Here is a 24198-nt window from a genome sequence, read left to right as displayed (position 1 = left end):
AAAGAGTATTTTGCAGGGTTTGGAGTAAGGGAATGAAATGCTTCCTGGTAGCATTTCAGACAACAGATAAATCCCTAATGCTGACTTGCCTGGAGCTGCAGATGGGAGTTTATACTGTTTGCTTTCCCTCCTCACAGCGAGGGTGAGCTCCAACATGACCCCATGAACAGATGAGCAAAAGCACCAAAGCCAGACATCAGTATGGTCTTGAGAGTGTCCACTCATCCTTCTAGCATTGAAACTCTCTTATCTTAAGAAATGCATAACTCGGTGCTAAGCTTGGAAAATGCCTTGACACAGCCTGGGGCCTACATTACAGAAAACAAATCTCTTTCCTTCATCAGAGTTACTCAATAGCAAGGCACAGTATTTCCGCTCTTGTGGGTAGGAATTAGGCAAATCAGTCTTATACTCAGGACCAGTTTATGCTTTAGCAGAAGGCCGGTAATGCTAAAATACAGAAGCTTAACCTCCTGTGTCAGTGGATATTGGGTCTGGATGTAGGGAGCTCCTTAAGAGCTTTTATAAGTTGGAAGAAAAATACATACACACCATAATTACACATATGCCATTACAATAAGAAAAATCCAAAGTGAAGATTGAAACATTTAAGGAGACTTTAATGTTAATTATGTTTAATTTTTAGAGAAAAAAGAGGCTCACACATTTAAGTAAGGAATAAGCAAAAATTTGTATGGTCAGCAGAAATTTCTTAAATACACCATTCTCTTCTAAGGGCAACCGTGCTGTTTTCCCAAGTGTCCATCAGAGGTCTCTCTTTTGTCCCAGTTCTTCTTATACCCAGTTTCTCAGTGAGACTTTTGCCTGGTTCCCTTGCATATGCCCCAGTGATGGAGATGATCTGATTAGGTCTATTAGTAGGACTAAGTTTAAGATTCTATAGAAGAAATAAAGAAAATTGGCACCCATTTCCCTTTTGGCACCCTAACCATCTTGTGTTTCCATTGCTTTGCAATTGCAGAGAAAACCTTCAGGGAAGGGGTTATCATGTGCCCTTGGGGTTCACACTCCTGGCACCGCAGGTATGCCTATGGCACCAGCAGGTAAGCAGGAAAGAGCTCTTGCACATTCATTAACCCCCTTCAGAGACACAGCTACATGTGTGTCAAGGCTGATGCTCTGCTTCATGTTTCATAGTAAGCATCCAACCAGAGGGCTGCAGATTTCTTCAAGTCCCTGTGGGAGAGGTAAACAAAATCATCAGTAGATGAGACTTTAATGTAAATGGAGATGCGCCATGGCCCATGCACTCCTTTACTTGGCTCAGGGAAATGTTGTCATTTTCAGTTATGGCTGAAAGATGTCTTTTCTGTTGCCCAGTGGAGGGAAACAAATACACTGCATTGCATGTTAGCAGATGATTTCACATTTCCTTTAGGGAGGGGGTTCAGTTTTTCTTTCATTTTATTCTTTTTTGTACCCCAGACTATCAACAGTCCTTTTCCCTAGCATTAAAAAAGAGCTTCTCTGAATCTCTGTAAGATAAAGCATATACCTCTATACCAACCCATCCTATTACACGCTCATCATATTTTACAATGTGAAAGGTGTTTTTCTAGGCTCTGGGAATACAGCAGTGAGTAGGAGCAACATGAGTCCCACCTATGTGGAGTTCCTCGTCTAGCTTGGGAGACACGTATTAAATAATTTATTACCCACGATGTTATTTGTTCATGATTGTGATAAAGCTCACAAGTGAAGAGAAGCTTGTGCTAGAGCACCTGCAAAAGCAGGTGACAGGTTGAGTCCTGGGGTTGAGGAAAGACCAAGATGAGGAAAAGGCATTTATGAGCCTTGGAGAAGGGATGGGAATTGACAGGTTTTTATGAGGGGAGGCCATGGACTGGAAGAACATTCTAGGCAGAAGATAAGGGGACAAAGGACAGGAGATGGCAAGGGACAGGGAGTTCTGTAGCAACTGAAGAAGGGCCAGATCTCTGGAGGGCAGAAAAGTAAGATGGGCATGGTAAAGAGTATGTAACTGGAGCACCATCTAATGGTCAGATCAGGCCAGGCCTGGCCTAGTTGGCTTCATTTAAGACACTGGCAATTTTTTTCCTAAGTCCAAAAGACAGGGAAACTTACTAAAGTCTGATCATAGGCTGTTAATGTTCTCTGTGGAGCTTTGAATGCACCAAGATGAGTACTGACTTTCAGTTCTGGTGGGTTTCTCTGCTCTTGGTCAGTCACCCCTCCCTGATCCATACAGTTATGTCCCTGGACCCTGTAGGCATTTAGTTTGCAACTCTGGACCATGATTTGAGAGTCCCTCCCAGCACATAAATTCTAAAGCAGGCCAAGGTTCTGTAGGGGATACAGAGTCAAATAACATGCAGCCCTGGTTTTAAGAAGCTAGATACTTAGTAGTAGGGTAGCAAGGCATTTTCACTAAGAAGTGCCCACAAGGCAGTAGGTAAATGGTAAGAATTATTTTTTAACATTGCATTGTTGATGTTCCCTGAAGGGTCTCATGTCCACGCTGGGCATACAGATGTCCCTTAATAAATAGCTTATGGGTAAGTGATTCACAAGCCAGTGAATAGTGTGGAGACAAGCAGTTAGGGGGAAATGAGAGCTACGAGCTGAGAGACTCTGTAATTACCTGGTGATTATCTCCAAATGCTTTCAACAGGGGCTTGTTCACATACTGCAATCCATGCTTGGCACACAGCGACCTCACCAAGGGTGCCACCTTGTGATAATTATGGCATGGCATTGTGGGAAACAGACTAGGGAAACAGATACAGGAGATACAAAACTTAGATCAAAGGAGCAACTTGAAGGAGTTTTTGTTCCCCTATTATTGGATAAAACTCTATTAGCAATGCAGACCTTGACATTGTACAATACTTCTGTTCCAGGAAGCTCAAAATCTGTTGCCAGAACACTCCAATCTTATCTCTCAACCCTCTGTAAGCCCTGTGGGTGGCTAATGTTTGGGAAGACCTAAGAGAATTACCTCTATCAAATATATTAATTTGACCAAGTCATATGAAAGTATAAGATTTTCTACCATTCTGAATTATCTAGAGAGCTGGAGGGGTGCCTAGCTGACTCAGTCAGTGGAGCATGGAACTCTTGATTTCAGGGTTGTAAATTCAAGCCCCACAGTGAGTGTAGAGATTACTTAACAATTAATTGCCTAGTGAGCTGGAGATACCCCCCCTCCAATTCTGTCTCTGTCTCTCTCTGTGGATACCTCTAACTCGTGTACAATAAATGAGTGAGTATTCAGTAAGTTTTAGTCAAGGTATATGGGGGAAAGTTCTAAGATAGGAATAAGAAGGGAGGAGAGATGGTTTTTTTTTTATATGAGATTTATTGACAAATTGGTTTCCATACAACACCCAGTGCTCATCCCAAAAGGTGCCCTCCTCAAAACCCATCACCCACCCTCTCCTCCCTCCCACCCCCCATCAACCCTCAGTTTGTTCTCAGTTTTTAACAGTCTCTTATCCTTTGGCTCTCTCCCACTCTAACCTGTTTTTTTTTTTCCTTCCCCTCCCCCATGGGTTCCTGTTAAGTTTCTCAGGATCCACATACGAGTGAAACCATATGGTATCTGTCTTTCTCTGTATGGCTTATTTCACTTAGCATCACACTCTCCAGTTCCATCCACGTTGCAACAAAAGGCCATATTTCATTTTTTCTCATTGCCACGTAATATTCCATTGTGTATATAAACCACAATTTCTTTATCCATTCATCAGTTGATGGACATTTAGGCTCTTTCCATAATTTGGCTATTGTTGAGAGTGCTGCTATGAACATTGGGGTACAAGTGGCCCTATGCATCAGTACTCCTGTATCCCTTGGGTAAATTCCTAGCAGTGCTATTGCTGGGTCATAGGGTAGGTCTATTTTTAATTTTCTGAGGAACCTCCACACTGTTTTCCAGAGCGGCTGCACCAATTTGCATTCCCACCAACAGTGCAAGAGGGTTCCCGTTTCTCCGCAACCTCGCCAGCATCTATAGTCTCCTGATTTGTTCATTTTGGCCACTCTGACTGGCGTGAGGTGATACCTGTGTGTGGTTTTGATTTGTATTTCCCTGATAAGGAGCGATGCTGAACATCTTTTCATGTGCCTGTTGGCCATCGGATGTCTTCTTTAGAGAAGTGTCTATTCATGTTTTCTGCCCATTTCTTCACTGGGTTATTTGTTTTTCCGGTGTGGAGTTTGGTGAGCTCTTTATAGATTTTGGATACTAGCCCTTCGTCCGATATGTCATTTGCGAATATCTTTTCCCATTCCGTTGGTTGCCTTTTAGTTTTGTTGGTTGTTTCCTTTGCTGTGCAGAAGCTTTTTATCTTCATAAGGTCCCAGTAATTCACTTTTGCTTTTAATTCCCTTGCCTTTGGGGATGTGTCGAGTAAGAGATTGCTACGGCTGAGGTCAGAGAGGTCTTTTCCTGCTTTCTCCTCTAGGGTTTTGATGGTTTCCTGTCTCACATTCAGGTCCTTTATCCATTTTGAGTTTATTTTTGTGAATGGTGTGAGAAAGTGGTCTAGTTTCAACCTTCTGCATGTTGCTGTCCAGTTCTCCCAGCACCATTTGTTAAAGAGGCTGTCTTTTTTCCATTGGATGTTCTTTCCTGCTTTGTCAAAGATGAGTTGGCCATATGTTTGTGGGTCTAGTTCTGGGGTTTCTATTCTATTCCATTGGTCTATGTGTCTGTTTTTGTGCCAATACCATGCTGTCTTGATGATGACAGCTTTGTAGTAGAGGCTAAAGTCTGGGATTGTGATGCCTCCTGCTTTGGTCTTCTTCTTCAAAATTCCTTTGGCTATTCGGGGCCTTTTGTAGTTCCATATGAATTTTAGGATTGCTTGTTCTAGTTTCGAGAAGAATGCTGGTGCAATTTTGATTGGGATTGCATTGAATGTGTAGATAGCTTTGGGTAGTATTGACATTTTGACAATATTTATTTTTCCAATCCATGAGCAGGGAATGTCTTTCCATTTCTTTAAATCTTCTTCAGTTACCTTCATAAGCTTTCTATAGTTGTCAGCATACAGATCCTTTACATCTTTGGTTAGATTTATTCCTAGGTATTTTATGCTTCTTGGTGCAATTGTGAATGGGATCAGTTTCTTTATTTGTCTTTCTGTTGCTTCATTGTTAGTGTATAAGAATGCAACTGATTTCTGTACATTGATTTTGTATCCTGCAACTTTGCTGAATTCATGTATCAGTTCTAGCAGACTTTTGGTGGAGTCTATCGGATGTTCCATGTATAATATCATGTCATCTGCAAAAAGCGAAAGCTTGACTTCATCTTTGCCAATTTTGATGCCTTTGATTTCCTTTTGTTGTATGATTGCTGATGCTAGAACGTCCAGCACTATGTTAAACAACAGCGGTGAGAGTGGGCATCCCTGTCGTGTTCCTGATCTCAGGGAAAAAGCTCTCAGTTTTTCCCCGTTGAGGATGATGTTAGCTGTGGGCTTTTCATAAATGGCTTTTATGATCTTTAAGTATGTTCCTCTATCCCGACTTTCTCAAGGGTTTTTATTAAGAAAGGGTGCTGGATTTTGTCAAAGGCCTTTTCTGCATCGATTGACAGGATCATATGGTTCTTCTCTTTTTTTTTTTGTTAATGTGATGTATCACGTTGATTGATTTGTGAATGTTGAACCAGCCCTGCATCCCAGGAATGAATCCCACTTGATCATGGTGAATAATTCTTTTTATATGCCGTTGAATTCGATTTGCTAGTATCTTATTGAGAATTTTTGCATCCATATTCATCAGGGATATTGGCCTGTAGTTCTCTTTTTTGACTGGGTCTCTGTCTGGTTTAGGAATCAAAGTAATACTGGCTTCATAGAATGAGTCTGGAAGTTTTCCTTCCCTTTCTATTTCTTGGAATAGCTTGAGAAGGATAGGTATTATCTCTGCTTTAAACGTCTGGTAGAACTCCCCTGGGAAGCCATCTGGTCCTGGACTCTTATTTGTTGGGAGATTTTTGATAACCGATTCAATTTCTTCGCTGGTTATGGGTCTGTTCAAGCTTTCTATTTCCTCCTGATTGAGTTTTGGAAGAGTGTGGGTGTTCAGGAATTTGTCCATTTCTTCCAGGTTGTCCAATTTGTTGGCATATAATTTTTCATAGTATTCCCTGATAATTGTTTGTATCTCTGAGGGATTGGTTGTAATAATTCCATTTTCACTCATGATTTTATCTATTTGGGTCATCTCCCTTTTCTTTTTGAGAAGCCTGGCTAGAGGTTTGTCAATTTTGTTTATTTTTTCAAAAAACCAACTCTTGGTTTCGTTGATATGCTCTACAGTTTTTTTAGATTCTATATTGTTTATTTCTGTTCTGATCTTTATTATTTCTCTTCTTCTGCTGGGTTTAGGCTGCCTTTGCTGTTCTGCTTCTAGTTCCTTTAGGTGTGCTGTTAGGTTTTGTATTTGGGATTTTTCTTGTTTCTTGAGGTAGTCCTGGATTGCAATGTATTTTCCTCTCAGGACTGCCTTCGCTGCGTCCCAAAGCTTTTGGATTGTTGTATTTTCATTTTCGTTTGTTTCCATATATTTTTTAATTTCTTCTCTAATAGCCTGGTTGACCCACTCATTCGTTAGTAGGGTGTTCTTTAACCTCCATGCCTTTGGAGGTTTTCCAGACTTTTTTCTGTGGTTGATTTCAAGCTTCATAGCATTGTGGTCTGAAAGTATGCATGGTATAATTTCAATTCTGGTAAACTTATGAAGGGCTGTTTTGTGACCCAGTATATGATCTATCTTGGAGAATGTTCCATGTGCACTCGAGAAGAAAGTATACTCTGTTGCTTTGGGATGCAGAGTTCTAAATATATCTGTCAAGTCCATCTGATCCAATGTCTCATTCAGGGCCCTTGTTTCTTTATTGACCGTGTGTCTAGATGATCTATCCATTTCTGTAAGTGGGGTGTTAAAGTCCCCTGCAATTACCACATTCTTATCAATAAGGTTGCTTATGTTTATGAGTAATTGTTTTATATATTTGGGGGCTCCGGTATTCGGCGCATAGACATTTATAATTGTTAGCTCTTCCTGATGGATAGACCCTGTAACTATTATATAATGTCCTTCTTCATCTCTTGTTACAGCCTTTAATTTAAAGTCTAGTTTGTCTGATATAAGTATGGCTACTCCAGCTTTCTTTTGGCTTCCAGTCGCATGATAAATAGTTCTCCATCCCCTCACTCTCAATCTAAAGGTGTCCTCAGGTCTAAAATGAGTCTCTTGTAGACAGCAAATAGATGGGTCTTGTTTTTTTATCCATTCTGATACCCTTTGTCTTTTGGTTGGCGCATTTAATCCATTTACATTCAGTGTTATTATAGAAAGATACGGGTTTAGAGTCATTGTGATGTCTGTATGTTTTATGCTTGTAGTGATGTCTCTGGGACTTTGTCTTACAGGGTCCCCCTTAGGATCTCTTGTAGGGCTGGTTTAGTGGTGACAAATTCCTTCAGTTTTTGTTTGTTTGGGAAGACCTTTATCTCTCCTTGTATTCTAAATGACAGACTTGCTGGATAAAGGATTCTCGGCTGCATATTTTTTCTGTCTAGCACCCTGAAAATCTCGTGCCAATTCTTTCTGGCCTGCCAAGTTTCAAAAGAGAGATCAGTCACGAGTCTTATAGGTCTCCCTTTATATGTGAGGGCACGTTTACCCCTTGCTGCTTTCAGAATTTTCTCTTTATCCTTGTATTTTGCCAGTTTCACTATGATATGTCGTGCAGAAGATCGATTCAAGTTACGTCTGAAGTGAGTTCTCTGTGCCTCTTGGATTTCAATGCCCTTTTCCTTCCCCAGTTCAGGGAAGTTCTCAGCTATTATTTCTTCAAGTACCCCTTCAGCACCTTTCCCTCTCTCTTCCTCCTCTGGGATACCAATTATGCGTATATTATTTCTTTTTAGTGTATCACTTAGTTCTCTAATTTTCCCCTCATACTCCTGGATTTTTTAATCTCTCTTTTTCTCAGCTTCCTCTTTTTCCATAACTTTATCTTCTAGTTCACCTATTCTCTCCTCTGCCTCTTCAAGCGGAGCTGTGGTGGTTTCCATTTTGTTATGCATTTCGTTTAAAGCGTTTTTCAGCTCCTCGTGACTGTTCCTTAGTCCCTTGATCTCTGTAGCAAGAGATTCTCTGCTGTCCTCTATACTGTTTTCAAGCCCAGCGATTAATTTTATGACTATTATTCTAAATTCACTTTCTGTTATATTATTTAAATCCTTTTTGATCAGCTCATTAGCTGTTGTTATTTCCTGGAGATTCTTCTGAGGGGAATTCTTCCGCTTGGTCATTTTGGATAGTCCCTGGCGTGGTGAGGACCTGCAGGGCACTTCCCCTGTGTTGTGGTGTATAACTGGAGTTGGTGGGCGGGGCCGCAGTCAGACCTGATGTCTGCCCCCAGCCCACCGCTGGGGCCACAGTCAGACTGGTGTGTGCCTTCTCTTCCCCTCTCCTAGGGGCGGGATTCACTGTGGGGTGGTGTGGCCCGTCTGGGCTACTTGCACACTGCCAGGCTTGTGATGCTGGGGATCTGGCGTATTAGCTGGGGTGGGTAGGCAAGGTGCACGGGGGCAGGAGGGGCAGGCTTAGATCGCTTCTCCTTAGGTGATCCACTTCAGGAGGGGCCCTGTGGCAGTGGGAGGGAGTCAGATCCGCTGCCGGAGGTTTGGCTCCGCAGAAGCACAGAGTTGGGTGTTTGCGCGGAGGGAGCAAGTTCCCTGGCAGGAACTGGTTCTCTTTGGGATTTTGGCTGGGGGATGGGCGGGGGAGATGGCGCTGGCGAGCGCCTTTGTTCCCCACCAAACTGAGCTCTGTCGTCAGGGGGCTCAGCAGCTCTCCCTCCCTTTGTCCTCCAGCCTTCCCGCTTTCCGAGCAGAGCTGTTAACTTATGACCTCCCAGACGCTAAGTCGCGCTTGCTGTCGGAACACAGTCCGTCAGGCCCCTCCGCTTTTGCCAGCCAGACTCGGGGGCTCTGCTTGGCCGGCGAGCCGCCCCTCCGCCCCGGCTCCCTCCCGCCAGTCCGTGGAGCGTGCACCGCCTCGCCGCCCTTCCTACCCTCTTCCGTGGGCCTCTCATCTGCATTTGGCTCCGGCGACTCCGTTCTGCTAATCCTCTGGAGGTTTTCTGGGTTATTTAGGCAGGTGTAGGTGGAATCTAAGTGATCAGCAGGACGTGTGGTGAGCCCAGCATCCTCCTAAGCCGCCATCTTGCCGCTTCCCCCGAGATGGGTTTTATTCAAAGCTTTTCATTACCAGCCAGGTGAACTTTTTAGGTTTTAAACTTTACTTTGATAACATATGAATAATAAGCTTTCTTGCTTTGCCGAGATTTTAAAGGAATACCATGAGAGAAAGGATGAGAAAATCCCATGAATAGGTATAAGAACTTTTTCCTTCTCTATCATAGATACAGCCTAGATGAAGAGGAAAGATGAATAGGAAAGTCTCTTCCTTGAATATTCTGCCGCGATTGACTTTCAAAGTACTATCGTTTTCTCCTTTGGTACATGTGCAGATAACTACCTATTGGTAGAGTAGTTCAAATATCATTTGGAAATTGCAGCAGAAACTGGATTTCAGTTGATTGTTTTGTAACCTTGGCTCTAAAGATATAGATACAGGTTGGTATTAAAAATAAAAATTAATTTCGACATAACTTTGTTACACAAGTATCATGATTTTTCTTGGGTTTTGCCAACAAACCACATGCAAAGAAAACAACCACCAATTCCTAAGTCCTTGGGAATCTACGAACTGAGTCATTGTTATTTTTCCAAGATTTCCCTCCATTTACTCAATTATTACGCCTTATGCTTTTCTTTCTTCACTTTCTTACCTTTGAAGTTAATAGAATTTAGAGAATTCTGATTCATTTTTTCCCTCTGAAATCCCTAGCCTAGGGCTCTGCTCTGGACTGTATGGGGGGTGGGGGACTGTTAGAAGTGACAGCCTTTGCCTTTTATCATGAACTGTTTCCATCACTTACTGGTGCTCGATCTGAAAATTCTGGTGCCCAGTGAACCAGTCATTGAAAATGGACTGTTCAACATTACAGGTGGTCAAGACCTGCAAAGAAAAAGCTTACATTAGATGTAAATAAGCCCATGTGTCAGATTAAACAAATTAAACCTTTATTTATTCTCTTTAAGTCAATTAGTCAACAAGTATCTATTTTCTGTAAGAAACTTTGAAGGATAAGAAAGATACACAGTGGGGCCCCTGGTGGCTCAATGCATTAAGTGTGCAACTCTTGATTTCAGCTCAGGTCATGATCTCATGGTTCATGAGTTTAAACCCCTGGTCGAGCTCTGCGCTGACAGTGAGAAGCCTGCTTGGTATTCTCTCTTTGTCCTTCCACCCACCCCACACTGTTTCTCTCTCTGTGTCTCAAAAAATAAATAAACGTTAAAAAAAAAAAAGCACAGTGTCCGGTCTCAAGGAGCTTATGATTTATATAGGCTTTTAATTATAGCTTTATAATTTAAAAAAAGTGATGAGGGGCGCCTGAGTGGCTCAGTTGGTTGCGCGTCTGACCTCAGCTCAGCTCATGATCTCGTGTTCGTGAGTTCAAGCCCTGCATTCGGCTCTGTGATGACAGCTCGGGGCCTGGAGCCTGCTTCAGATTCTTTGTCTCATCTCTGCCCCTCCCCTGCTCATACTCTGTCTTTCTCTGTCTCTCAAAAAATAAAGCGTTAAATTTTTTTTTCAAAAAATAAAAAGATGATAAGACATATTGCTAAGAAGTTTATGCAATGCAATAGATATGAAGAAGTATGTGGGATTTGAGGGGCTAAGTCACCATCAGCCCTTGGATACAGAAAGCTGTGTCACGAATGATGACTGGCAAATGGGAAGTGGGATTGTAGGATTTGGGTAGAGACTGTAGAGATTAGAATACCATTTCCATACAGTACATTTGAAGGGCTTCTAAATGAGAAGTAAGGCAGTTAATTGTTTGACCATGGGTTCTGAGAATAGAAATGCATTTCAGTAGAAGTAGTTTCCTTTGAAATCTAATGTATTTTATTTACACATTTAAAACCATTATCCTGAGAAGGAGTTCATAGGCTTCTCTAGGCTTCCAAGATTAAGAATCTTTATGATTGCCATTTTATTCGCTGCCTTTCTAAGGTTTAATTCCAGTTGGGGTTGTCGCTATTTTGAATGTCATTTTTGTGGTTGTTCTATGTCAGCATTTCTCAGAGTGTACTTCAGAGCACCCCAGGGTTCTCTAAGAACCTTTCAGGAGATCTGCAAAGTCAAAACTACTCCCAGAATACCTCTAATGCAGCATTTGCATTTTTCATTTCCAATTTCTGATGCTTGTGCAGTAGATTTTTTTTCCAGAGGACTCTAAACCTAGAATGGCATCATCAGTTTGATGTTTAAAATGTACTGGCTTTATTCTTGTTGTTTTAAAGTTAATTAATAAATAAACTTTAAAGATTCTCAGTTTTAGTTGCAAATATAGTAAATATCAATGGCTATAACCCACATTAAAAAAAAAAAGCTCATTGAGGTCCTCAAAAACTTGTACGAGTATAACTTTGCAGAGTGTAAGGTGGTCCGTGACCAAAAAGTTTTAGAACCAATACTCTGCTTTAATGTAAGGTCCACTGAATTTGGGAATGAGCTTGGAGAAGGAAGTGGTATAATCATGGCCTAACTACTGGAAGGCTTAGGAGTCAAGGGGATTCTATACTGATCATAACTCTGTTAATCATTAACTGCATGCTCAAAGAGCATGCCGTGTCTCCTCTCTGGGTCTTTCTACCTATAAAATGATGTGAAGTGACTTCCAGGGACCATCTAGGTGTAAAATTCATTTTGTGATTCTAAGAGCTCAGATTCACCTGAAAGACTGGGTCAGGTGGGAGACAGGTCAGCAAATATTTTCCAGAAAGTGCAAGGCAGTAAATATTTTACTTCTCTGTCATAGTTACTCTGTTTTTCTTTTATAGAATGAAAGCAGTCATATATAATCTGTAAATGTACAAGCACGGCTGTGTTCCAATAAAATTTGATTTACAAAAGCAGGCAACGAGCTCCATTTGGCCCTTGGACCGTAGTTTACTGACCCTTAGTTTAGAGCAAAGGCTCTGAAATCAGACTGCCCAGGTTTAAAACCTGCTTTCTACCACTTATTAGCTGGGCAATATCATACAAGGTACTCCACTTCTTCATGCCTTATTTTTATCATCTGTAAAGTGGTAATAATCATAGCACTCGCAAAGCAGTGGGCAGTGCCTGCCTCTTAGCAAGCATTTCATAAGCATAAATTATTATCATCTGAGGTAACTAGGCTCTAAATCAGTATAATCAGAAGGACCTTTTCCCAGGAACTCCACCATTACCTGAGCGCTGAGCCAGTCCCGGTTCTCCTCTTTGCTTATTCTCATAGGTACATGGCTCATCTGGGTAACATATGCTATCCAGGGACTTTCGAGAAACCTTTCAGAGAATAAAAGGAGAAAGTGATGACTTCTTGGGGTGTTTCAGTTCCCAACACTGGGCTGGCACAACTGCTGGAAGATCTGGCTGAGCAACTGAGGAAACGGAAGGGAATCAAAGATTCCGATAAAATGGAGGACACTTGTTTTCCTCTTTGGGGACACTTTATGTGTAGAGATGACACACTGAGTTTTGGGCACAAAACCAGCCTTGCAGCCTGATGTATGAGTGCAGTGACCCCAAAGTTTTCTGTGGCATCTGTGCAAGGATCAAAGGATACCTAGGGCATATGCAAAGTGATCGACAGCCTCGGCTTTGCCATCAGGTAGAACTTGGCTCAAGTTCTGGTGTGGCACTGCCACTGGCCCTTACTTGCTCTGTAAGTTTGACAAATGACTTAACCTCTCTGAGGTTTCGATCCCTTAGCAGAAAAATGAAGATGATGCTATCTACATTACAGGGAGGTGCAAGGATTACATCAAATAATATCATGCAGGTAAATCCTTTATCAAAGTTGTGATGCCTAGTAGTTGTCAATGGCATTATTATGTAAGATTTAGGATAATAATGTGAAAGAATGGGAGAGGAATAAATTGGGAAGTTGAAGAGAGCTGTTTAGTCTGAAGCCATTTTAGTTTTGGGGAAATCTCTAGTCATAAAGACTGTCCTTCCATTATTCTTGGCGAGGTTATGGTGTCCAACTGGATTACAATTCTAAAGAATTTGGGGATCAGATGGAATTCTTCAATTGAGAATTAAGTATGTAGGAAGAAAAGGACAAGATTGGGCAAACTCTTTTTTCAAACGACTCTTCTTATTCAACTATTTCAACTTAAAAAAAAACGTTTTTATGGAAATGTCTCAGCTACGGAGCTTGGGCATGGTGTTCCAATCTTCTGCTAATCACAAATATCTTAGATAAGGAATGTAGGAGAATCATACAGGTTATGGGAATAAAAGAATATTCTTGCTTTCTTACTTGACCAAAAATATGAGCAATATGGTTCCGAAGATTCCATAAAAAGGGCCAAACATGATAAAATAGTGGATATAAAAGCTGATGACCCAGGCAAACTCCTGCAGAGAAAAGTAATTGACAGTTAAATGCACTGGACACAATTTCATTTCCCCTTCCCCAGGTTAGGGCCCCTTCTCATACTGGCTAAATCTTATGCCTTATTGCTCAAGGAAGCTGCATCTAGAAGGAACCAGGCATTTTCCACCCCTTTTTCTACCTGATCTAGCTTCAGAGGATGAGTCAAGTTACTCACCCCCCAAGACTTTTGGAGGTACATCATTTCCATGGAATTCAGGTTGGCATACACAGGCATTAGGAGAGGGAGCCCAACTGAAAAAGAACACAAAGAAAAGATGGTGAGTAAAAGATGATGTAAGTAAGCAGAAATCTATCTCCTTAACATGCTACTCCTGGATGTTGCCCCTGAGAAGGGATGAAAAGTGGAGATCCACAACCACTTTCTGGACTCCATGGAGTTCTTTGAGTCTCTGAGGCTGAACCAGGTTTTGGGTCAAGCTCTCTCAAAGAGACTAAGAAAGAGGAAGCTTTGAAGATTTGAATCATTCTTGATGGAGCAACCCAGAAGAGCTTCTGCTGCAAAATTTCAAGCTTTCTCAAGGTCCATGGAATCCATCATCATCACAATTTTAGGAATGGACCCTGTCACAATATGTCAAGGTGGCAGAAACACAGAACCTGTACTCACTTTCTGACCGGATGGTTATTTACCTGCTTCTCCAGGACCAGGGGGGCTGTCTAGAGCACAAAACAGTGTGTTGGAGTCCTGACTTTAGTTGAGCCCTCTTTCTCCACTAGGTCTCAATACTGGGTTTCTGACTCTCAAACTCTACAAACTCTTAGCATGAATGATTTTGTCCAACCCCCACACTGAGATACTTCAACAAACATGAGCATAGTTAGAAAACTTACAATTGTAAAATACTTTCTCTGACTCCTTGTGATTGATCTTCTACAACCCATAAATGCCTTTATCAAAGACCTGAGAGTCATTCCTTTGAATGTAGTCAATCAGGATAGGATACTATCTCCCAGCCTCTGTACGGGGGGCAATAACCTGACATTTTTGTCTATGTCCCAGTAGGACAGTATTTTTTTGGTTGAGAACCACTGATCTAAAGTAAATGTCTGGGGCCTGCCCTAATTTTGTCTCATTTCTCAAATGTGTAAGCATGTTTAGGACGAGCATAGCTTGGGGTTTCATGAAAACTTTCTTTGTGAGTTGGTATGGGTTTGATTTTGGTTAAGAGCAAAGTATTTTTGCTTATGATATTTTATCATAGTCAGAATTATTTAGCTTCCCTATTTTCTTTCAAGCCAGAACACATATTCAGGTTTATATATATTTCTTTCAAGCCTGAACATGCATATATATTATATATATATTTGTACATACATATGATTTTCACTTAAATTGGGTGAAAATATCATAAAAGATTTCCGGTGACTTGTGGTTTTGTTGTTGTTGATTTTTAGAGAGCACCTGAGTAGAGGAGGGGCAGAGAAAGAAGGAGAGAGACTCTTAAGCAGTTGCACACTCAGCACAGAGCTCAACTTGGGGCTCAATCTCATGACCCTGGGATCACGACCTAAGCCCAAATCAAGAGTTGGGTACTTAACCAACTGAGCCAACCAGGTGCTCCATGTGACTTGTGTTTATGAAGCAGGCATTTAAACATTTGCAGGATTACTGAACCTCAAAGATTGGTTAGAAATGCCCTGTACTTTCTACTGAGAAACTGAACACATGTCTTAACAGTTATTATTGCTCCTCTTGAAAGCTTTTTAATTTTAGGTTTATTTATTTATAATCTCTGTACCCAACATGGGGCTCGAACTCACCACCCCAAGATCAAGAGACACATGGTCTGCCAACTGAGCCAGCCAGGAACCCTGAAAGCTTTTTGATACACATGATCCCAGTTTAGAAATTAAAAACCCTTTATGTTACAAAATATACTTTGAATGATGGAAGGTTTCCTTTGTGTTTTAAAATATCTTTACAGTTGATTGTTCAAATACTGGCTTTCTATAAAAAAAACTTATCATGATAATTTAGACTGTTTGTATTAGGATATCAATACATTTTGTTTGGGCTGTTTTAATTACTATCTTACACACACACACACACACACACACACACACACACACACACACACATTCTGCAGCTGTATGTAGACCATGGGAGCAACCCGCTTCCTCTCACACAGTAGCTCTCAGGTGCCGTTTATTCCTGAGCTTCTGTATTCTCTGGCTTCATAATGTCAGTGCTTTGGCATTCTTTTCCTACTTTTCCTCCCTATCAAAATACCATTATTCTTTTCTTCTTGACAGGTGTTTAGTTTTCCTATGATAGCCTCAGATGCAAGGCTTAGATTGGCATCCTGACTTCATCCCTCTTGAACTATCTCATTAGATGCACGTTAGAAGTACCTATTTGCAGGACGCCTGGGTGGTGCAGTCAGTGAAGCTTCTGACTTGGGCTTAGGTCATGATCTCATGGTGTGTGAGTTCAGGCCCTGCATCAGGCTCTGTGCTGACAGCTCAGTCTCAAGCCTGCTTCAGATTCTGTGTCTCCATCTCTCTCTCTGCCCCACTCCACTCACACTCTGTCTCACTCTTTCTCTATCAAAAATAAATAAATATTAAAAAAAAATTTTAAATACCTATTTGCTTTTTTTGCTTTCCTTTTCAGACTTTTGCCCCCAGGGAGTCTGAAATAAGACATGTTACTACTTTTCCAAGTCACAATAAGACATGGGCTGGTCTCTCTGTGAGAGCATTGCTGTTGTGCCGTCTGGCTTGACAACGGCTTGCTTCAAGGACATGGTATGATAAGGAAAGTGGCTCCAAGGAGACTCACCCATGTAGAAATGCAGGTGCTGCTTTTCATAGTTGATGTACCTGATTTTCTTCTTGCCATTCTGAAAGGAGAGAGCATAAAACTAAAATAAGAGACAGTACTTGTGGTCGTTAATACTCAAGAACATTGCTGTGTGTGTGTGTGTGTGTGTGTGTGTGTGTGTGTGTGTTTAAAATCTCTATGGAAAGAGCCATATGGTCAGAATTTGTTGGTTGTCACGCTCGAGGCACTGGAAGAACCAGAACTGGAATAAGAGGAATATTGCAGCATCTTTTTGCTTTAATTAAATGTGGGTAATTCTTGCATTTGACTATGGGGATTGTGATTTTTTAAAAATTCCCATGGAAGCCATTTTGAAATTTTTTTGTCCTTCTATGGAGTGGAGTGGTGATCAAAAGGGAATATTTCTGATGAGTTTTCCTAGCTTTTCTTCACTAGGGTGTTTAGAAGTCTGCTTGAAGCTCTGTCTCCATCTCTACTCATTCATTCAACAGATATTTGTCACATGGTCATGTGATAGAAGATAAAGGCATGGCCCCTCTTATCTGTTCCATCTTCCCTCCTTTGTGTTCTCATTGTGGATCTCACACTGTGATGAACTATTTCTAAGGTGTAATGATATTACTAAATCTTAATGCTGGTAATTTGATTCACTTTCTAGAGGAGTCTCCTTAGTTAATTTATTGTATGCTTAGTGCACAAGGACAGCAAACACCCTGAGGGGAGGCATAGAGGTAATGGTTAAACTTCCAGTACCTAGTAAACATACAATTAATGCTCAGTTGAAAGAAAGAATGAATGAATCAAATTTACATCTGCTCTGTAGTTTTATGGTCACAGCACTACGGGCAGTGTTTGATTTCTGCTGTCCCCCATTCTGCTGATACCTTCCCTCCTACATATAGATACCTTTTTGCATTTGGATGGCAGGGTTGACCTTTTCTGCTCTTACTATGATAGGTAAAAATAAATAGCATAATGATGATGTAATAAGAACCATTTCCAGTTACTCTCAAACCTGCAGACATTTAAGTAGTGGGAAACATGGGGAAAAGAGCAGGTGGAAATTCCTGGGAGCTGGCACACCTAAACAGAGGACTGATTTTGAGTATCACTCCAAAGGAGGACTCCAAGTCTTTCAGAACATGAGCACAGAACCTGGAAAGTAGAACGTTTGAAGAAAATGGTAGAAATATGACAGTAAAATGAGAATGAAGAAAAAGTTCAGGGCTCATCAGAACCATTTTTTATGTAAAACAACTGAATTTTAGAGTTTAAATAATTTCAAGCAATGTCTCGGACAGTAGTAGCTCTGCAACTGTATTAAATGGAGCCCTAGGGTCTAGCGAGATGTTGACGAGCAACTGTAAAACTTGGAGAGGTGACCTCCACCATTTGTGAAGAGGCAGCATGCATACTGAACACAGCCTTAAGGAGGTACTTCTGGGGAGGGGCAGCCTGCTTCATAAAATTCAGTAAGGCACACCCTTCTTTTTTTTTTTAATTTTTTTTTCAATGTTTATTTATTTTTGGGACAGAGAGAGACAGAGCATGAACGGGGGAGGGGCAGAGAGAGAGGGAGACACAGAATCGGAAACAGGCTCCAGGCTCTGAGCCATCAGGCCAGAGCCTGACTTGGGGCTCGAACTCACGGACCATGAGATCCTGACCTGGCTGAAGTCGGATGCTTAACCGACTGCGCCACCCAGGCGCCCCAAGGCAAACCCTTCTTACTCTGTGGGGATGATTAGAGAAATCAAAGTATCACACTTTTGTTGATGAGCGTAGGAGTCCACAAACATCAGGCAAGTCCAATTTGTTTGTGGAGCCATTGTCAAAAGCAACTGATTTGTGATGGCAGCCAGAGATTTTTTTAAGATTATTTATTTTGAGAGAGACAGAACAAGCAGTGGAGGGGCAGAGAGAGAATAGGAAAGAGGATCCAAAGCGGGGTCCCTGCTGACAGCAGTGAGCCTGATGTGGGGGTTCAAACTCAGGAACCATGAAGTCATGACCTGAGAGGAAGTCAGACGCTTAACCGACTGAGCCACCCAGGCACCCTCAGAGACTTTTAAAAATCTAGTCAAGGGATTGTTTCCTAATTCAGTGGAGAAGAACATTGGGTCTTCCAAAGCTGGGAAAGCTTATTTTCAAAAAGTTGCACAACTTTTGGTTTATGTAGCACAAACCACAGGCAGCAACTGACAGAGCTATTCTTACTTTTAATAAAACTCCTAAGTTGTTTTAGGAAATAGCAGCCTCTTCCTAAGCACCGGACTCTCGGGATCTACCATTTCCCTAGAGGGGGGAGATCTTTCTGTGATTATCCTCATAGCTCCTTTGTTGAAGTAAGACTTTCTCCTAAAAAAAATTGGTAATAGTCCTTTACATGATGATTTTAAGTGGAGGCTAAATAAAGTCAATAACTGAAAAATTCTGGAGTTGACTTTACCCTCCCTTTTCTATTGTTTAACAAGTCCAAACGAGAGGTGAGATCTCTAAGTGTCTTACAAAGCATTTGGGCTGTGGTTCATGTTTAAATGAAGAAAATGAACATGAACTAAAAATACCAGCACAGCCTTTCCTCACTGAGCTAGACTTAGTTGAGATAGCTAGTTATTCAGATATTTGTGATTTAGTGCTTATTGGATGTACTGATACGTTTTTTTCTGAGCGAATGTCTCATCCTCGTCCAACTTTGGAAAGTCATTGCCAACCTCAGTCATGTGGTTTCACTACCTAACATTAACTTTTGTTGCCTTACAAGTAGTGAGGGCCACTGGGCAGGGATCTATCTATCACCAGGATTGCTCAAGCAGAGTGATACGGGTTATCATATTTCCTGCTGTTGGAGATTGGCCACATGTCCTTTCAAGTCACAGAGTCCCATGCTTCACATCTTCTTCTATTCATACAACCCCAGAATCAGTTACTTCACATCTCTATACCAGACATAAAAGAAGGAGACATGTTCTGAGAACATGCTTGAAGTGGGAATTCTCAGCTCGATCTTTCCAGGACAAGACCATAGACGTTTCCAGGAACCACTTCCAGGAACGTTTCTCATGTTTGCAGCAGCTCTAAACATACCTGGGCAGGCTTCAAATATCCATTCACAATAAGTGGGCCTGTATCAATATCTGGGTCTTTGAGGTATATATTTGTTTTTACATGATGTTGGAAGTGTCGGTGATTCCACCAGGATGTTGACAGGCCCTGAGGAGAAGAGAGGGTTCATTAGCTGCAAGATTTCTCTCCTGGGATGTCCTTCGCTCTCAGAGTTTTCTGCATGCATCTCCAAAGTCAAAGTAAGATATCTGAGCTTCTGGAACTTGTTCCCTGACTGCTGGGTCACAGAATGGCTCATTGGACAGAGCCTTTCAAAGCCTACAATCAAATAATCATGGGATCCAGGAACACAAATTCAGGCTAATGCAACTCCTGATCATGAAAATTCACAAAAACCGGTAAAATGAAATGTTTTTCCATTCTTTATTTTGGGTGGGTTCCTCATTTAAAAAATTCTGAAGGTAGGAAGGGCAGTTAGTATTCTTATTTTACAAATAAAGAAAATTCAACTCTAAAACTTTAATTAGCTCTCGGGAAAAAACGGTCCTAGGAATCCTGCTTTAATCAGTATTTCAAAGAATCATGGATCTGAAATGATTTTGTAGGGGGCTTGGCTCAGATTCTTGCATGTTCAGGCTTCAATGATCTCATATAAATATAAATGAGAATAAAAATATTTTAACTGATGCCGAGTTCAAATCATCTCTGATTAGGTTGCTTATGATTTTCTTTCTCAATGACAGTATAAAGGTTTTAATAGAGCAAGGATTTGGTAGCACATCAGTGTGGTTTCATACCCTGGATATATAAATACTGCTGTGTGGCTTGGGTAAATTTCACCCTCTTTGAGGCTGTATTCCATCTGCAGTAATGACATTTACCTCCATGGGTTGTTTGGGGAGACATGAGATGATGTATGTAAAATGTTGGCATACTGAGATATTCAATTTCTTCTTTCCCCTATTACATAAATTATTACATAAGAATAAGCAGTATTTGGTTTTTATTGCATATTTGATATATCTCAATAACTGGCCTATACATGTTTTACATCATCACTGTCCAATATGGTAGCCATGAGCCACATGCTGGCTTTTGAGCACTTGAAGTGTGACCAGTCAAATTAAGATGGCTGTATGTGTATAATATTGGATTTTGAGGCATGGTATGAAAAAAGGAGTGTAAAATATCATATTAACAACTTTTATATTGATTACATGTAGAAATTATAATATTTTGAATATATATGTGGTAATAAAGTTATCTTTTAAGATGTGGCTATGAGAAAATTTAAAATGATTTATATCATTTTAATGTGGCTTAGAATTATATTTCTGTTGGACTATACTCATCTAGACACTATACATCCATGGTAGAGGGGGAAGGGAATGTTTGAAAATCATGTGAGCATTGCCTTCTAGTCTTATTGCAGAGTCCTCTCTTAGCAAACCCTCGTGTTATCATCCCTCCGGAGTGATAGTCTCTTTTTACCACTAACACTCCCTACCATCCTTATGGTGGAATCTCTCTTCCTGCATCCCACTTCTCTTCCCTGAATCTCATGCTTGAAAGGGAAATCACTTTCCAGACATTTCCTTGTGGGTGTTTCATGATATGTCAAACTCAAGGTGTACTCATCAATTTTCATTCCCCTGTGGGGTCTCCATTGCACTCTGCTCGTCTCCTACCAAACTGCATACCACCCACTCACCCTTACAATTGTGCACTTTCTCTTTGTTTATCCGTTCATTATTTATTTGGAAATACCTCCCATGCATCAGACACTGAGCCAAGTATTTGCTGTATAAAGTTAGACATGATAAAATGGAGCTCCCACACTTATGAAACATACAACCCAACAGGAGCAATACAGAAACAAGGGCACTGTGATAAACAATGATTCACTTTGTTAGTTTAATCCTTTGTGAGCTAACATTTTGACAGTACCCTTGCAGTCAATGATTATCTGTGGAAACTGGTAATGTCAGAGTAATTATGGGTGTGATAAGGCAGCTGGCTCTACCCTCACCCCTCGGTCTGGAAGCCACAATTACTGGAGGTGAGGGATAGTGATCCAGCTGAAAGTGAAGATAATCAGCTACATGCAAATAGGTTGCCCCTGTACCAAATTCCATATAAGAACCACCCTAAGTCATTCCTCATTTCCATGTTAGGTCCTTTCTTGGTGCATTATAAGGATTCTAAACATTGTTCTAAAGCCATTTTGGGGCTGAATTCAAATCCCTGCTACTGGGTGTATGTGGCGTTGGGTAATTTCCTCATCTGTGAAATGAATGAAAAAAATGTTACAGGAAATAACATACTTGACACTCCCCCCCCCAAAAAAATTATTTTAGGATGTAGTCATGGAAACAGGATGGGCCAGATTTTCAAGGCAGATCTTAATATCAAATATTTTATCTCTTTGTCCCTATAATGACACTTGATTCTTATAGTTTTCAAACTGGGCCTGCTGGGTGATGGGGAGGGGATGTCGAAAAATATGCTACAGGGAGTCCATTTTGATTTGAACATTGCACAGAAGTCCAAAATGTGTGCAGACATTTCAGAATGTACTTTCAGAAGGGCTCTTTTGCTGCACACACACACAAAAAAGCAAAGACCAGACGTACACCATTACTAGCACAGGTAGTGAAAGCATATTCCAACAAAATCTCAATATATATTTATGCTTTTCCATGGGGGAGGGTAAATTGGCATGAAATCAAGTTTTGAAATTTAAAATTGTAATGTATGTAGAAGGTGAAGTTGCTGCTTCTGTTATAATTTTCTTTGTTACCTCCCTCCTTCCCAACTTTCATTCCCCTGGGTAGTTTGCTGCAGATGATTGAAGCCTGTATTCATTTTGCTCACAAATTGCTGGTTTTGCCTGCAAAAGGCCCAGTGCACTCAATTAGCTTTTAGAGCATTTCCCATTTACTTCCTCTGTTCATGAGTTATCAAGGTTGTGTTCATTTCAACTAGTGCAAAACTTGTTTCTGGCAACACAACTCATAGAGAAAGAGCAGTGTACAAATTTGGACCAATGGAAAAGCAATGATTTTTTTTAAAGCACCAGCAAGGGTAGAGCTTGAAACATTATATATACTGACACCAGATCAACTGTCAATTATCTCCAGGTCACATGAGTCTCCTTTTCCCTCTGACTTCCTCAAAACAGGGGAGGGAGAGTGGGAGGGTCCATTACCTAATTCTTTCTGTGGGATTTCCTTCTTTTATTCTGTGGTAAGGATTTCTGATTGAACACAGAAACAGTGTCAATTTAGCACTAGTGGATGGAGGGCAGAACAGTGCACCTACAGGAATTTCCCAGTTAAATAAAACATCAAATAAAATGACAATATGTTATTCATTCTAACAATTTTGAGTAACAGGCATAATTCTAATAGGAACCCAGATCCCACTCAGTGTTACTGAATCTACTTAAACTTTGTTTGCTCGACTGGAAAGAGGATAGATAAGACGGTGATTTTACGTATCTTCCAGTTCAATATAAAACAACAGTGCTAAGACAAAACAAAAGTGCCTATGAGTTTTTTCTAAAATGAGCTGGCTTGAATGCAATATTTGGCTTAGTGGGAGGCTCAGAGGCATTTCCCCCCCGTCTGGGCCAGTGTACATAATCACTAAATCCTAGAATGTCCTAGAAAAGCAGACATCCGGTTTAACTCCTAATATTAGAGATAAGGACATGGAGAGTCAGATATCAGACAAGATCACACAAGGGGCCTTTTCAGAGTCAGATCTAGCACCCACTCTTAGCAGTCCTGTACTGTTACCTTGGTTCATCCATCCATCCATCCATCCATCCATCCATCCATCCACTCAACAAATGCTATTGAAGGCTTACTATGTGCCAAGCACTCTGCTAGGTGCTGTAGCATAGGTGCACGTAGGACAAAGTATATGCTCTCCTGGAGTTTGGGCAGGGATACAAGGCCAACTGCCATCATCATCACTGCTGTTTCCAGCCTTCTGGGATTTGTAGCCCTTGACTCTTGAACAGTGCCATCTGACCTGTCTTGTCCACTTTTTCTCTTTCTCTTCACTATTATCTCTTCTGCATCCTTTCCTATTTCTTCATAGACCTGTCCTTCTAAGACAAATCGGGCTTTGCTAGATTCCTGTAGCTTCCCAGCAGTAAATATTCAGACTCCTTCTAGAATCATTCCCATTCATGATTTTACAGAGTGCCTCTTCATTTATTAAGGTACAATTGTTCTCCTCCAAGGTGGTTTCTTAATTGGGTACCAGGGACTGGGCCAAAGACTTTATTAGTGTAAGAAAAAAAAAACTGTTGGAATTTCCTAAATAAAAATAAACCTTCCCTCAATAAAATTCCAAATTCTAATTTTAACATATATATTATAATGTCATATGTATATATATATATACATATATATGTATACATATATATATACACACATATATATACATATATATATATATATGGTATCTACATTTTTATTGTATTTATACTTATTTGCAAATATATTTATGCACAAACACTTTTTTACTCCTATCAGCACACAAATTTGGTAACCATAGTCTTAGGAAATGAGTTTTGAGAATTCCATCATGCTCCATGAACATCCTGTACCTTGAGATGACTCATCATAAATTTTTGCATCAAGCGGCTCCACTTGGAGTTTGGAAATATAGAAATGTGTCCAAAGTCATGTTGCAGAAGAAAACACTGAACCTAGAAGAGATTAAGTTGTTGTTAGAGAGG

At 40.8% G+C, this 24198-nt stretch overlaps 1 protein-coding gene across 3 annotated transcripts in view; it reads right to left on the bottom strand.

Moving 5' to 3' along the window:
• Positions 1-599: 599 nt before the first annotated feature.
• LOC109492298 (fatty acid desaturase 2-like protein FADS2B) overlaps positions 600-24198 on the bottom strand; it is a 36333-nt gene continuing 12734 nt past the window's right edge. Inside the window, exons 4-12 of one of the 3 annotated variants that reach the window (XM_045039306.1) lie at positions 24067-24168; positions 19467-19592; positions 16377-16437; positions 13749-13825; positions 13457-13554; positions 12381-12477; positions 10013-10092; positions 2624-2750; positions 600-1197 (exon numbers count right to left, since the gene is read on the bottom strand). In XM_045039306.1, coding sequence (XP_044895241.1) covers positions 1153-1197; positions 2624-2750; positions 10013-10092; positions 12381-12477; positions 13457-13554; positions 13749-13825; positions 16377-16437; positions 19467-19592; positions 24067-24168 — 813 coding nt within the window. In that variant the 3' untranslated portion in view covers positions 600-1152. The remainder of the gene's footprint in view (positions 1198-2623; positions 2751-10012; positions 10093-12380; positions 12478-13456; positions 13555-13748; positions 13826-16376; positions 16438-19466; positions 19593-24066; positions 24169-24198) is intronic. The other 2 variants (XR_006586623.1, XM_045039307.1) reach the window with 2 other exon arrangements.

Source organism: Felis catus, chromosome D1 (assembly GCF_018350175.1).
Source record: "Felis catus isolate Fca126 chromosome D1, F.catus_Fca126_mat1.0, whole genome shotgun sequence".
NCBI lineage: Eukaryota > Metazoa > Chordata > Mammalia > Carnivora > Felidae > Felis > Felis catus.
The sequence above is the reverse complement of the archived record's forward strand: the minus strand, read 5'-3'. Positions and strand labels throughout refer to the sequence as shown.